Source organism: Pogoniulus pusillus, chromosome Z (assembly GCF_015220805.1).
Source record: "Pogoniulus pusillus isolate bPogPus1 chromosome Z, bPogPus1.pri, whole genome shotgun sequence".
NCBI lineage: Eukaryota > Metazoa > Chordata > Aves > Piciformes > Lybiidae > Pogoniulus > Pogoniulus pusillus.
The window spans coordinates 24,927,501-24,941,454 of NC_087309.1; the positions used below are offsets into that span (position 1 = coordinate 24,927,501).

Here is a 13,954-nt window from a genome sequence, read left to right on the forward strand (position 1 = left end):
GTTGAATAACATCCACTAAGCATTTTGTCAAACAAAACCAACAACAGTACAGCCCATTAATGCTTCACTTTGGTGCAAAGCCAGAACGAGTTTCAAACACCTCCCCATCTTTTCACTCTGCAAGCAGTCAACATTAGAATCATAGAATCATAGAATCAACCAGGTTGGAAGAGACCTCCAAGATCATCCACTCCAACCTATCACCCAGCCCTGTCCAGTCAACTAGACCATGGCACTGAGTGCCTCATCCAGTCTTTTCTTGAACACCTCCAGGGACGGTGCCTCCACCACCTCCCTGGGCAGCCCATTCCAATGGGAAATCACTCTCTCTGTGAAGAACTTCTTCCTAACATCCAGCCTATACCTACCCCGTCACAACTGGAGACTGTGTCCCCTTGTTCTATTGCTGGTTGGCTGGGAGAAGAGGCCACCCCCCACCTGGCTACAGCCTCCCTTCAGGTAGTTGTAGACAGTAATAAGATCACCCCTGAGCCTCCTCTTCTCCAGGCTAAACAGGCCCAGTTCCCTCAACCTCTCCTCATAGGATTTGTGCTCCAGGCCCCTCACCAGCTTTGTTGCCCTTCTCTGGACACGTTCCAGCACCTCAACATCTCTCTTGAATTGAGGGGCCCAGAACTGGACACAGTACTCAAGGTGTGGCCTGACCAGTGCTGAGTGCAGGGCAAGAATAACCTCCCTTGTCCTACTGGCCACACTGTTCCTGATGCAGGCCAGGATGCCATTGGCTCTCTTGGCCACCTGGGCACACTGCTGGCTCATCTTCAGCTTACTATCTATCAGTACCCCCAGGTCCCTTTCCTCCTGGCTGCTCTGCAGCCACTCAGTCCCCAGCCTATAGCGCTGCTTGGGATTATTGTGGCCAAAGTGCAGAACCCTGCACTTGGCCTTGTTCAATCTCATCCCATTGGCCTCTGCCCACCCATCCAGCCTGTCCAGGTCCCTCTGCAGGGCTCTCCTACCTTCCAACAGATCAACACCTGCTCCTAGCTTGGTGTCATCTGCAAATTTACTGATGCTGGACTCAATGCCCTCGTCCAGATCATCAATAAAGATATTGAACAGGACTGGGCCCAGTACTGATCCTTGGGGAACACCACTACTGACTGGCTGCCAACTGGATGTGGCACCATTCACCACCACTCTCTGAGCTCTGCCATCCAGCCAGTTCTTGATCCAGCACAGAGTGAATCTGTCCAAACCATGAGCTGCCAGCTTGGCTAGGAGCTTCTTGTGGCAGACAGTGTCAAAGGCTTTGCTGAAGTCCAAGTAGACTACATCCACAGCCTTCCCCACATTCACCAGGCAGGTATGGGAATCACATTGGCCAGCTTCCAGTCTTCAGGGACCTCTCCAGTGAGCCAGGACTGCTGATAAATGATGGAGAGTGACTTGGCCAGCTCAGCTGCCAGCTCTCTCAGGACCCTAGGGTGGATCCCATCCGGTCCCATGGACTTGTGAGGACCCAAGTGACGCAGCAGGTCCCTTACTGCTTCCTCATGGATTAGAGAGGGACCGTACTGATCCCTGACTCCATCCACCACTTCAGGAGTCCAGCTGTCCTGGAGAAAACCTGTCCCACTAGTGAAGATTGAGGCAAAGAAGGTGTTAAGCACCTCTGCCTTTTCCTCATCCTTTGTCACTATGTTCCCCTCTCTATCTATTAAGGACTGGAGGTTGTCCTTGGCCCTTCTCTTGCCATTCACATATTTAAAGAAACACGGTTTATTTTCCTTGACAGCCGTGGCCAGCCTGAGCTCCAAGTGGGCTTTTGCCCCTCTAATTTTTCCTCTACAAGACCTAGCAACTTCCTTGAACTTCTCCTGGGACACTTCCCCTCTTTTCCAAAGGTGATGCACTCTCTTTTTAATCTTTAATTCCTTCAGCAGCTCCCTGCCCATCTAGCTGGCTTCCTCCCTTGTCAGCTCATCTTCCGGCTCAGTGGCACTGCCTGCTCCTGTGCCTTCAGGAGTTCTTTCTTGAAGTAGGTCCAACCTTCCTGGACCCCTTTGTTTCTAAGGGCTATTTCCCAAGGAACTTTCTGAATTAGTTCCTTAAATAGGCTCCTTGATATAAGTTGCTATGCAACTCTCTGAGCAGTCCTGACTGCAGGATCTTACTTATCTTACTCTTCTGAGGTCTGTCTGACCCACACATTACATGCCCAAGGTCTATACTGTGTTTTGTTTCGTCTTGGGCAGCTGTTCCCTGCTAACAGGCCATTCCCTTATTCCTACATCTCCTCCTTTTTGTTATACAAAGGAGAACCTAACAGTAGCACAACCAATTATTTGTTAAATACACAGCAAAATACATAGTAGCAATATAAGTAGCAAGAATATTGTAAGCAATACATAACAAAGCATTTTTACACACTACAAATAAATCCAATTAGTCCCCATCCCACAAAAGATTTTATAAAAAATAAATTCTAAAAAGTGACCATAAGTAAATAAAGCAATTCTAATTCAGTGACATTAACCAAAGTAAACTAATGTGATGGTTTGGGGGTTACCCCGCCCCCCCACACTTTTGAATTTGCCCCAGCTAACTCAGACGGACCCTGGGAATATAGATGAAGCAATTTATTTACAGCTAGCAGAATTTACAAGCAGCTATTTACAATATATACAGTTGTATACAATTATATACAGAAATATACAAAGGATAAACAATACAAAAGCACAACTCCCCTCCCAGAAACCTGAGTCCCCAGGAGGGGCTCTCAAACCACCCCAACACCTCCCCCCGGCCCTCTCAACCTTACCCCAGTTCTCAGGAAGAAGAGAGGTGCAGCCAAGAGGTTAGGGAGCAAGGTTAGTAGGAGCAGGGTTAATGAGATGTGACCAGGTCTAAGGCAAAAGCAAGAGTGAGAAACAAAATGGAGAAAAAGTCTTTCTTCTTCCCAGAGTTCTCAGCGTGACTGTGAGAGAAGTAGACACAATTGTTTTTCATTTCACTGCCCGTTATCTAGTTCTTCTACCAAAACATTCCAGCTTGCTTCAAACTAGCACAATCCACCCCTTGTCTACTTCGCTCAGAGTATTGCTGAATATTATCCAATCTAATCTAAACCAATATTTACACCAAAACAATATATATACAAGTTCAGTTCACACTTCAATCAGATGTAGGTGATTCAAAAGCTCAGAACAGGGACTCCCGGGTGATGTTGGGTTCGTGCTCACGTACTGTAGATTCTATCGTAGATTCTTTCAGTGTTGGGCGCCGATGTTACCTAGAACAGAAAACTCCTAACAGCTTGAATTTAAACTCTCTCAGCTAAGGTTAAATTTCTCTGTGGAATACACTGGATTTCACCATTCTCCTGCATTACCCAGTAGGTATGACCAGGACCTTCAGCAGACACCACCCCTCGGACAGGTTTCCCTTCGCCCGAAGGAGAAAATACCCAAACAGTTTTCCCTAACAGATTCTTCTCATGTACAACAGGAACTTTATCACCGTCTACTGTTTGGGCCAAATCTGATTGTGCAGGTCCTGCTCTATTTACTGAACCTCTACTATTTACCAACCAAGTAGCTTCTGCTAAATGTTTGTCCCAGTTTTTCAGAGTTCCACCCCCCATGGCTTTGAGGGTGGTTTTCAGCAAACTGTTGTAGCGCTCAATCTTCCCTGAAGCTGGTGCATAGTAGGGTATGTGATAGATCCATTCAATACCATGCTCTTTGGCCCAGTTTTTCACAAGATTGTTCTTGAAATGAGTACCATTGTCTGACTCAATTCTCTCTGGAGTTCCATGTCTCCACAAGATTTGTCTCTCCAAACCAACAATGGTGTTACATGCAGTAGCATGTGGAACTGGATAGGTTTCCAACCATCCAGTGCTGGCTTCTACCATCGTTAGCACATACTGCTTGCCAGAACGAGATCGAGGTAAAGTGATGTAGTCAATCTGCCAGGCTTCACCATACTTGTACTTTGACCATCTATCACCATACCGTAAGGGCTTGATTCGCTTAGCCTGCTTAATAGCAGCACAAATGTCACAGTCATAGATGACTTGGGTGATAGCGTCCATGGACAAGTCAATTGACCTATCGCGAGCCCATCGGTATGTTCCATCTCTGCCTTGATGTCCAGATGAGTCATGGGCCCACCGAGCCAAGAACAGCTCACCTCGGTGTTTCCAATCAAGGTCAATGTCAAGTTCAGAGTTGGTATCAACTTGAGCAATCTTAGCAGCTTAGTCTGCCTTCTGGTTATGTTGATGTTCCTCAGTAGCTCTGCTCTTAGGCATGTGTGCATCTACGTGCCGCACCTTCACTGGAATTTTCCCCAGCTGTGCATCAATGTCCGGCCATAGATCAGCACATCATATAGGCTTTCCTTTCCTCTGCCAACCAGTCTTCTTCCAGTCCTTCAGCCAACCCCATAGGGCATTGGCTACCATCCATGAGTCGGTGTAGAGGTAAAGGATAGGCCAACTTTCACGTTCAGCCACATCAAGAGCAAGTTGAACAGCTTTTACCTCAGCAAACTGACTGGATTCTCCTTCTCCATCTTTCGTTTCGGTAACTCTCCTGGTTGGACTCCAAACTGCTGACTTCCATATTCGCTTGTTCCCAACAAGACGACAGGAACCATCTGTGAACAAAGCATAGTTCTTTTCCTGATCAGAGAGATCACCATAGGGAGGAGCTTCCTCAGCACGAGTTATTTTCTCCTCCGGAGGTTTGGAACAGTCTGTGCCTTCCGGCCAGTTGGTGATCACCTCCACCAGACCAGGTCGGTCAAGATTACCCATTCGTGCTCGTTGGGTTATCAAAGCCATCCATTTAGACCAGGTTGCATCTGTGGCATGATGTGGTGATGAACCTTTGCCCTTGAACATCCAGTTAAGAACTGGCAGTCTAGGAGCTAAAAGCAATTGTGACTCAGTTCCAATCACTTCAGAAGCTGCTTTCACTCCCTCATAGGCTGCTAGAATCTCTTTCTCAGTTGCAGTATAATTTGTCTCTGAACCTCTGTAACAACGCCCCCAGAAACCAAGTGGACGACCACGTGTCTCATTTGGAGCTCTCTGCCAAAGACTCCAAGGTGGACCATTTTCACTGGCAGCCATGTACAGAATGTTTTTAATGTCCGGACCAGATCTCACAGGTCCCAAACCCACTGCATGGACTACTTCTCGCTTGATCTGATCAAAGGCTGCTTGTTGTTCAGGTCCCCACTCGAAATTGTTTCTCTTACGAGTCACATCATGCAGAGGTTTGTACAATCTGACTGAAACCAGGAATGTGTAGTCTCCAAAATCCCACCACACCAAGAAAAGAAAGTGTGTCCTTCTTACTGGTGGGAACTGCCATGGTAGAGACTTTGTTGATCACATCCTGAGGAATGTAACGGCGACCATCCTGCCACCGCACTCCCAGAAACTGAATTTCTCTGGCAGGTCCTTTGACCTTGTCTCTCTTAATGGCAAAACCTGCTTGCAACAGAATGTCAATGATTTTGTTACCTTTCTCGAAGACTTCCTTAGCAGTTTGGCCCCACACAATGATGTCATCGATGTACTGGATGTGCTCTGGAGCTTTACCTTTCTCCAGTGCATTGTGGATGACTGAGTGACAGATGGTTGAGCTGTGTGTGGGGAATTTTGTAGGGGCTGTTGCTTTGCAATCGATATGTAGGCGATTGGAACACAGCGGGTAAGACACCGGTCAGCCCAAGGACACTGTGTCCGCTTCGTGCTTTCTATGAAAAAAAGCAGAGTTGGCCTGAGGATGTTGCATCCTTGTGATACAGCTGTGCAAAGTAAAACAAGTAATGAATCAGTCATGAATATACCTTAGAACAAAGGATCTGCACATCTGGAAATGTAGGGTTTGATATATGAGCACACGTACTGCTTATAAAAATACCTTTTTGTATCTACTAATGATTATGCTTTAAACCACAAAAATGTATTGCATGGACCAATTAGAAATCGACATGTAATCCTGTAATAGTATAAAAAGCCTTCTGATTTGTGTATTAAACGTCTTACATTTACAATCCATATTGGATTCTGTAAGTCCATTTCCTCAACTTTGGGAACAGTCAGCATGCTAACAGCGCCTAACAGCGACATCTGGTGACCCCGACGTGATCAGCAAGAGACCTGATACCCGGGAAGAGAGCTGAGCTGACTGCAAAGCGGGGAAAAAGAAAAGAAATTCCACGGCTGCTGTGGCCGGACGTCCGAGAGAGGCGTGAGTGGTACCACGGATTTTCGACTCAGCGGGTGAGTCGGCTGCCTTGAGCAGGGAAAAGGCGCGGAATGGGGAATACGGCCCCGGGAATAGAAAAAGCTTCTGTTGAAGCCTTGTTGAAATTTGGACAGAAAGCTGGAGACCCGCTGGATCGGGCTCTAGTGACAGATTTGTTGTCTTGGGCACGCCGTAGAGGCTTACTCAAGGAAACTGCACAAGTTTTTAAAGACGAGACGTGGAAGCATATAGGGGAGGAAATATGGGAATCTGTCCAGACTGATAATAAAGAAGCAAAAAGACTTGCTTCAACCTATCGACAGATCAGTCTCTTAGTACAAAAAATAGGAGCGGAGGCAGAAGTTGAAGCAATAATTCAGACCATCTTGAAAGACGCTAAAAATAAAGTAACATCGGGGTCGGGGGTGGAGACAAAAACTGCCGCGGAGACAAAAACTGAGATAAAAACTGAGACGAAAACTGTTTGCCCTGCTACCCAAGGTCCTTACGATTATCTCATTCCTGATTGGGACCCCGATAAGGGAGCGGGAGGTTCACAAGTCCCCGAGCCTATGGAAGTGGGACAAGCGGTACCATCAGCTCCGCAAATAGATCCTGCAACTGTCCCTCTGCCTCCTGAGGAAGAGGAGTTAAAGACTCTTTTACATGAGCAGGCAGATGCAATGACTAAACTATTGAATGAGATGCAACGGTTGGATAAAGGTTCCAAATCAAGGGTGGTTAAAGAGAGTTATCGCAAGGCACATAAGTCTATTGTTGAAGGTCTGAAAAATGTTGAGAAACAATTAACAAAGATTGAGTCTGGTAATTGTGTTCACCCTGCTGCTGTTACTGAAGAGAAAAATACAGATGGTAAAATGTCAGTGGAAAGGGCTCGTCAACGGGTGTTACAAAGTATCAGAGATGGTGAAATGGACATAGAGGAGGGCGATTGGTATTTGCGGTCTAAGTATGGTTCAGAAGCGAGACTGTCTGCGGAGGATAAGAGAAAGCTTGCAGATTGGTTTGCATTGTATCCTCAGTATAAAAGGAAAGAGGATTCAGCAAGTGGAATGGTGGATGATGTCTGGAAGTGGTGGAGAGGGAAAGCGAATGAGGAAAAGTCAAAGGAGACTCCTAAACAGAGAAATTCTGATTACATCCCAAAAGATCCCAACTTTGACATGTCAAACCGGTGGAAGGGAGTTGTAACCAATGCTGAAATTACTGGGGATTTTCAGTTTACAGCTGCACCAGTAACTATTGATAATAATGGACAGAGAAACTGGCAGCCTATAGATTGGACCACAGTTGCCAAAATACAGAAAGCAATTTTAGATTATGGAATAGACAATCGACTGGTCAGAAGACAGATGGAAACATTTATAAAACATCAGACACTAATACCCACAGACATTAAACATCTGTTTGAACTGATGCTGGGACCTACGAGTTATATGATGTTTGTTAACAAGTGGCAGGAAAGATTAGAGCAGAAACAGCTTGATAACTTGACACTGCCGCACGGAGATCCCTTACGGGTGGCCTCCCTAGAGCAATTAATGGGGAACGGTCAGTACGTTGACCCACAGCGGCAAGCTGCGCTAGACTTGCGAATTCTGGCTCAAAGCAAAGTGGCTGCCCTTGAAGCTTTCGCCAGTTTGCCACAGGTCGGCACTCCAAAACAACCATACTTGCAAATTAAACAGAAAGATAATGAGTCATTTATGGCATTTGTTGACAGAATTACAGAAGGTGTTGAAATGGCACCTGACATTCCAGCCAACATGAAAGAGACATTGGTAAAAGAGATTGCTATGCAAAATGCCAATGCTGCCTGTCGGAGGTTAATTGCCACTTTACCCCCTGCTGCTTCTTTACTGCAAATGGTAGAACAATGTTCTCGAGCCCCGATGGAAGAAGAGAAGGAAAAGGCTCGAATTCATGCCTCTGCATTAGCAGCTGCATTGTCCAAATGCTCGCCACAAGGAAAGGGGGACAAGGGCTCAAATCCTGTATGTTTTAAATGTGGACAGACGGGACATTTTAAAAAGCATTGTCCTACAATTAAGGCTGTTACTAACCAAGTATCGTCGATGAGTTCTCCATTCGCAGGTACCTGCAACAAGTGTGACAAGTTCGGACACAGAGCGTCAGACTGCAAATCCCAATTTAAGAAGGATGGAACACCTCTTGTGCCCCAGCAGGGAAACGGGGGAGGCCGCGTGGGGGGCGCGGCTCAGACCTCATCTTAAGCGACCGGACCCCCCACAACGGAGGCTGCCTCGACGATCTACTCGCCACCACCAGAGGAAGCGCTGGCCTCGATTTGGTCGTAAGTGAAACAGTAACAATCACAACACAGGAGGTTACACTAATCCCTACTACCAGTAAAGGACCATTAGGGTATGGACTTTCTGCCTTGCTAATAGGAAGATCTTCAGCTACAAGAACTGGAATTTTTGTACAACCAGGATTAATCGATAGTGACTTCACAGGAGTTATTCACATTATGGTTAATGTTTTTACACCACCAATTACCATTCCAAAAGGCAGTAAGATAGCACAATTGATTCCTTTCAAAGCCTGTGTACCACATTCAACACCTAAAATCAGAGGAACAGGAGGGTTTGGGTCTACAGAGCCACTAATAGCTTTCTCTGAGGTGATAACTAACAACAAACCTACACGTTCTGTTACCATTATCCATCCCGACACTCAGATCACCCCTAAAACCATTACAGCTGAGATGATGATTGACACGGGTGCAGATGTCACTATAGTGCCAGCTGCATATTGGCCAAAAGCGTGGCCAATTGTAAATTCATCTGAGAAGGTTTTGGGAATAGCAGGACTAGCAGAAATGAGAAAAAGTGCTGTGTTATTGGACATCAAAGACAATGAGGGGAACATTGCAAAAGTAACACCTGTAATCATGAACACACCCTTATGGTTGCTAGGTCGAGATGTACTCTCCCAATGGCAACTTGTTTTGTCTACTCCTTTTCCATAGCGGCCACTGACAAAGGTGCTCTTCCCACTATTAAGCTGACTTGGAAAACTGATAAGCCTGTGTGGGTTGATCAGTGGCCGCTCACTGATGAAAAATTGGAGCACCTGAACCAGCTTGTGGATGAACAATTAGAGAGAGGCCATATAAAAGAATCTTTTAGTCCTTGGAACACTCCAGTTTTTGTTATACAGAAAAAATCAGGAAAATGGCGATTTTTGCACGATCTTCGTGCTGTTAATGAGCAAATGACGCCAATGGGAGCGTTACAACCAGGCCTACCTTCTCCAGCTGCAATACCTGTTAATTGGGCTGTCTACATTATTGATCTTAAGGATTGTTTCTTTAGTATTCCACTTGATCCTGCTGATACTCAACGATTTGCCTTTAGTATACCATCAAAGAATAACAGTGCCCCCATGAGAAGATTTGAATGGATAGTTCTGCCACAGGGAATGCGTAATAGCCCAACCATATGTCAATGGTATGTTAACCAAGCATTACAAAATTGGAAGAGTTCACACCCTACATACGTGGTATTACATTATATGGATGATATCTTGATTGCTTCTCCCATTCCCTTAACAGAAACTGAGAAGACTACATTATCACAGACTCTTAAGCACTGGGGATTGACAATTGCAAAAGATAAGATTCAGGCCCAAGAACCATGGAATTATCTAGGACTGATAGTGACAGAAAGCAGAATCAGACCTCAAAAAATTACACTACATGTGAAAATAGAAACAGTGAACGATGTCCAAAAATTATTAGGAGAATTGCAATGGATCAGACAATGGATAGGGATTACTAATAAAGATCTTGAACCCCTTAGAGAGTTGCTAAAAGGATCAAAACATCCAGCAGAACCTAGAGTTTTGCAAAACCAGCACTATGAGGCACTTGAACAAATTAATAACAAAATAGCTGAATTACAAGCATATCGTTACAATACTGCCTTGCCAATCAATGTTTATTTATGCCAACAAGACAATGATTACTATTTGGCAATAGGACAGGAACAGGATCAGAAGACATTCCTACTATTGGAGTGGTTATTTCCAAAAAGTCAGCCTCATGCATCACTGTTACACAAACTTGACCTTGTTGGTTCCTTGCTGTTAAAGGCAAAACGTAGAGTACGTCATGTTTTTGGGGTAGAAGTAACTAAGATTGTGTTACCATTTGCAATGAAATCAGCGGTAGAAGAATGGTGTAACATGTCATATTCTTTTGCTACTGCAGTGATTGCTACATCTATTGATAATCATTATCCTGCATTTCCTCTATTTGGTACTCAATTGATGTTAAACCAGAAAGCACTGAAATGTGAACAACCTATTGAAAATGGTGTTACAGTTTTTACTGATGCTTCTGGGAAAACACACAAATATGGCTATGCTAAATGGTGTGACACTTCCAAACAATGGAAGACTGTAGTGAAAGAACTAGAAGGAGTTTCCGTTCAATGCCTTGAACTCAAAGCAGTAACAATGGTGTTTGAAGACTTTGTAAATATCCCTGTAAATATTATTACTGATTCTATGTATGTAGCTTCTGTTGTGAATCGAGTAGAGGAGTCAATTATTGGACACATTTCTAACAAGGTTATTGAAGCTGTGATTATTCAATTGTTGAATTTGATTCTAAACAGAAAATGTTTATATTTTTGTACTCATATTCATAGTCATACTAACTTGCCTGGATTCTTGTCAGAAGGAAACGCGAAAGCCGATGAGGTGGTGAGTGCTGGAGCCCAGCAAAATGATACTGATGAACCTTCTGTTTCTGTCAAATCAGACACTCAGGCAATTAAGCAAGCACAAGTAAGTCATGCATTCTTTCACCAATCTGCAAAAAGTTTGTCTAAGGAATTCTCTATATCTCTGCAAACTGCTCGTGGCATTATTGCCTCGTGTCCTGATTGTGCCAAGGTCTCACCCCTACAATCAGAAGGCACTAATCCTAGGGGGACTGAGGCAAGAGAGTTATTTCAAACAGACATTACAATTGTTCCGTCATTTGGACGTCTAAAATATGTTCATGTCACAGTAGATACATATAGTTCAGCCTTGTGGGCATCTGCCATGACATCATCGGGGGCGTCAGCAACGTGTCGACATTGGAGAATGGCATTTGCTGTATTAGGAAACCCCCAAACAATTAAGACAGACAATGGTCCAAATTATAAAAGCCAAATTGTTGAAGCATTTCTTTCAGCCTGGAATATCAAACATTTATTTGGAATTCCTTACAATAGTACAGGACAGGCAATTGTTGAAAGAAAGCATTCTGATCTCAAACGATATATTGCCATTTTTCAAAGACAGGGGGAGTTTTCCCATTCCCACTCCCCCCACGATATTCTTTCAAAGGCCATTTATGTTTTAAATTGGAAACTCTGGTCACAAAAGTCAAATCAAGAAGTCGGGTCAACCCCTATCTTTAGACATTTTACTCAAAACAATCCTTTAAAAGAAACACACGTTTCTGTGCAAGTTTGGGACCCCTCATCAGCCACCTGGAATGGACCATGGAGATTAATAACTTGGGGTCGTGGATATGCTTGTGTCATTACAGAAGACGGAGAGCGGTGGTTGCCAGCCAAGTGGGTGCGACCCTGGCTACATGCTGAAACCAAGGAAAACAAGGAGGATGATCAAACGGCAATAGAAGAAATTGCTGACTTAGAAGCTGCACACAACGTCACCAGAGACAACTGATCTGAGCTAAATGTTGAACAATATGTATTGGTTATCTGCTATTGTAATTATTTTTGTGGTGCAGGAGAATTTTGGGTGGGGTAGTGAAGACAACTTTTGGGTGAATTGGGCAAAGGAGACAAATAACCCATCCTTTTGCTTACACTTATCAGCAGCCACAGACCCATTTAAAACATGCCTGATAGGGTTGCCATTTGATGATCAACGCACTTTGGTAGCCTCCTTTTCATCTCTCACACATCAAGATCGTTCTACAGCAAAAAGTATAAGTCATTGTATGGCATTAATAGTTGCAAGCCTCAATGACCCTTTACCATGGGATCCTCAAGAGTTCAACCTGTTAGGAAGTAGAATGCCAAATCAGTCAGGATGTCTGATATTTGGCTCGTACAATCTGACGAATCGTCAAATAACAGATCTAACATCCTATCATTTTCCTTATTGGAGTACCTCTGATTTTTGTGCTAAAGACACGGTTTATGGTTGGAACACAAATGGTATGTGCCTTAACATTACCAAAGCCTTAAGATTGCCTAGAAATGTGTTCCTGATTTGTGGTAGAAGAGCGTGACCTGGAATCCCAAAAGAAAGTAACGGAGGGCCATGTTACATTGGTCACCTTTCTTTGCTAACTCCTACTTCAGAATTTATCCGAAATCATATTGCAAGTAGTGCAACTCTATTAAGAAATCGTAGAAATGTAGAAATGTTAACCTCTGATTGTAGTGATGAAGTGGAACTTTGGTCTCATACAGCAAGAGTTTTTGGAGCATTGTTTCCTCCTATAGGAACAGCACATGCCTTGTCAGCCATTCAGAGATTAGCATGTTGGACAGCAAAACAAGCTAATGTTACTACTAGTGTTATTTCTCAGCTTGCAGTAGATCAAAATAGTTTGCGAAAGGCTACCCTGCAAAATAGAGCAGCTATAGATTACTTGCTTTTAGTACAAGGAAAAGGCTGTGAAGAGGTAGAAGGAATGTGTTGTTTTAACTTGTCTGATCATAGTGATTCAATCCATAAAAAGGTAGACTGGCTTCAGCATCATACAGAGAAAATTACAGCGAATCATAACCCCTTTGATGATTGGCTAATGTCATGGGGAATTTCAGCTTGGGCAAAAGAGTTAATCAAAACTGTAGGAATAGTATTACTTATTGTTATTGTTGTGTTATTTTTAGGACCCTGCATCTTCCGATGTCTATCCTGGCAGATGCATTGGATCGCTGCTACAGTGTTTGAAAAGAAAGGGGGAGATGTGAAGAATTTTGTAGGGGCTGTTGCTTTGCAATCGATATGTAGGCGATTGGAACACAGCGGGTAAGACACCGGTCAGCCCAAGGACACTGTGTCCGCTTCGTGCTTTCTATGAAAAAAAGCAGAGTTGGCCTGAGGATGTTGCGTCCTTGTGATACAGCTGTGCAAAGTAAAACAAGTAATGAATCAGTCATGAATATACCTTAGAACAAAGGATCTGCACATCTGGAAATGTAGGGTTTGATATATGAGCACACGTACTGCTTATAAAAATACCTTTTTGTATCTACTAATGATTATGCTTTAAACCACAAAAATGTATTGCATGGACCAATTAGAAATCGACATGTAATCCTGTAATAGTATAAAAAGCCTTCTGATTTGTGTATTAAACGTCTTACATTTACAATCCATATTGGATTCTGTAAGTCCATTTCCTCAACTTTGGGAACAGTCAGCATGCTAACAGTGCCTAACAGCGACAGCTGTGTTTCCACCCCTGAGGCAAACGATTGAACTGGTACTGGATTCCTCTCCAGGTGAATGCAAACTGAGGCCTGCACTCCTTTGCTATGGGAATAGAGAAGAAAGCATTAGCAATGTCTATGGTTGCATACCACTTAGCCTCCTTCAATTCCAGCTCGTACTGGAGCTCCAGCATGTCCGGCACAGCTGCACTCATGGGTGGCGTCACCTCGTTGAGGGCACAAAAGTCAACTGTCAGTCTCCAGTCG

The 13,954-nt window shown here is 44.1% G+C and overlaps 1 protein-coding gene across 1 annotated transcript; it reads left to right on the forward strand.

Annotated features, from left to right (window-relative positions):
* Positions 1-6,301: 6,301 nt before the first annotated feature.
* On the forward strand, positions 6,302-11,039 carry LOC135192919 (uncharacterized). Its single transcript, XM_064176312.1, has 2 exons — positions 6,302-8,565; positions 10,957-11,039. The coding sequence occupies exon 1, from the start codon at positions 6,302-6,304 to the stop codon at positions 8,483-8,485; it is 2,184 nt and encodes a 727-aa protein (XP_064032382.1). The 3' UTR covers positions 8,486-8,565; positions 10,957-11,039.
* Positions 11,040-13,954: the final 2,915 nt, after the last annotated feature.

Coding starts and splice junctions, on each gene's coding strand:
- LOC135192919 (XM_064176312.1), top strand. CDS start 6,302: ATGGGGAATACGGCCCCGGGAATAGAAAAAGCTTCTGTTGAAGCCTTG.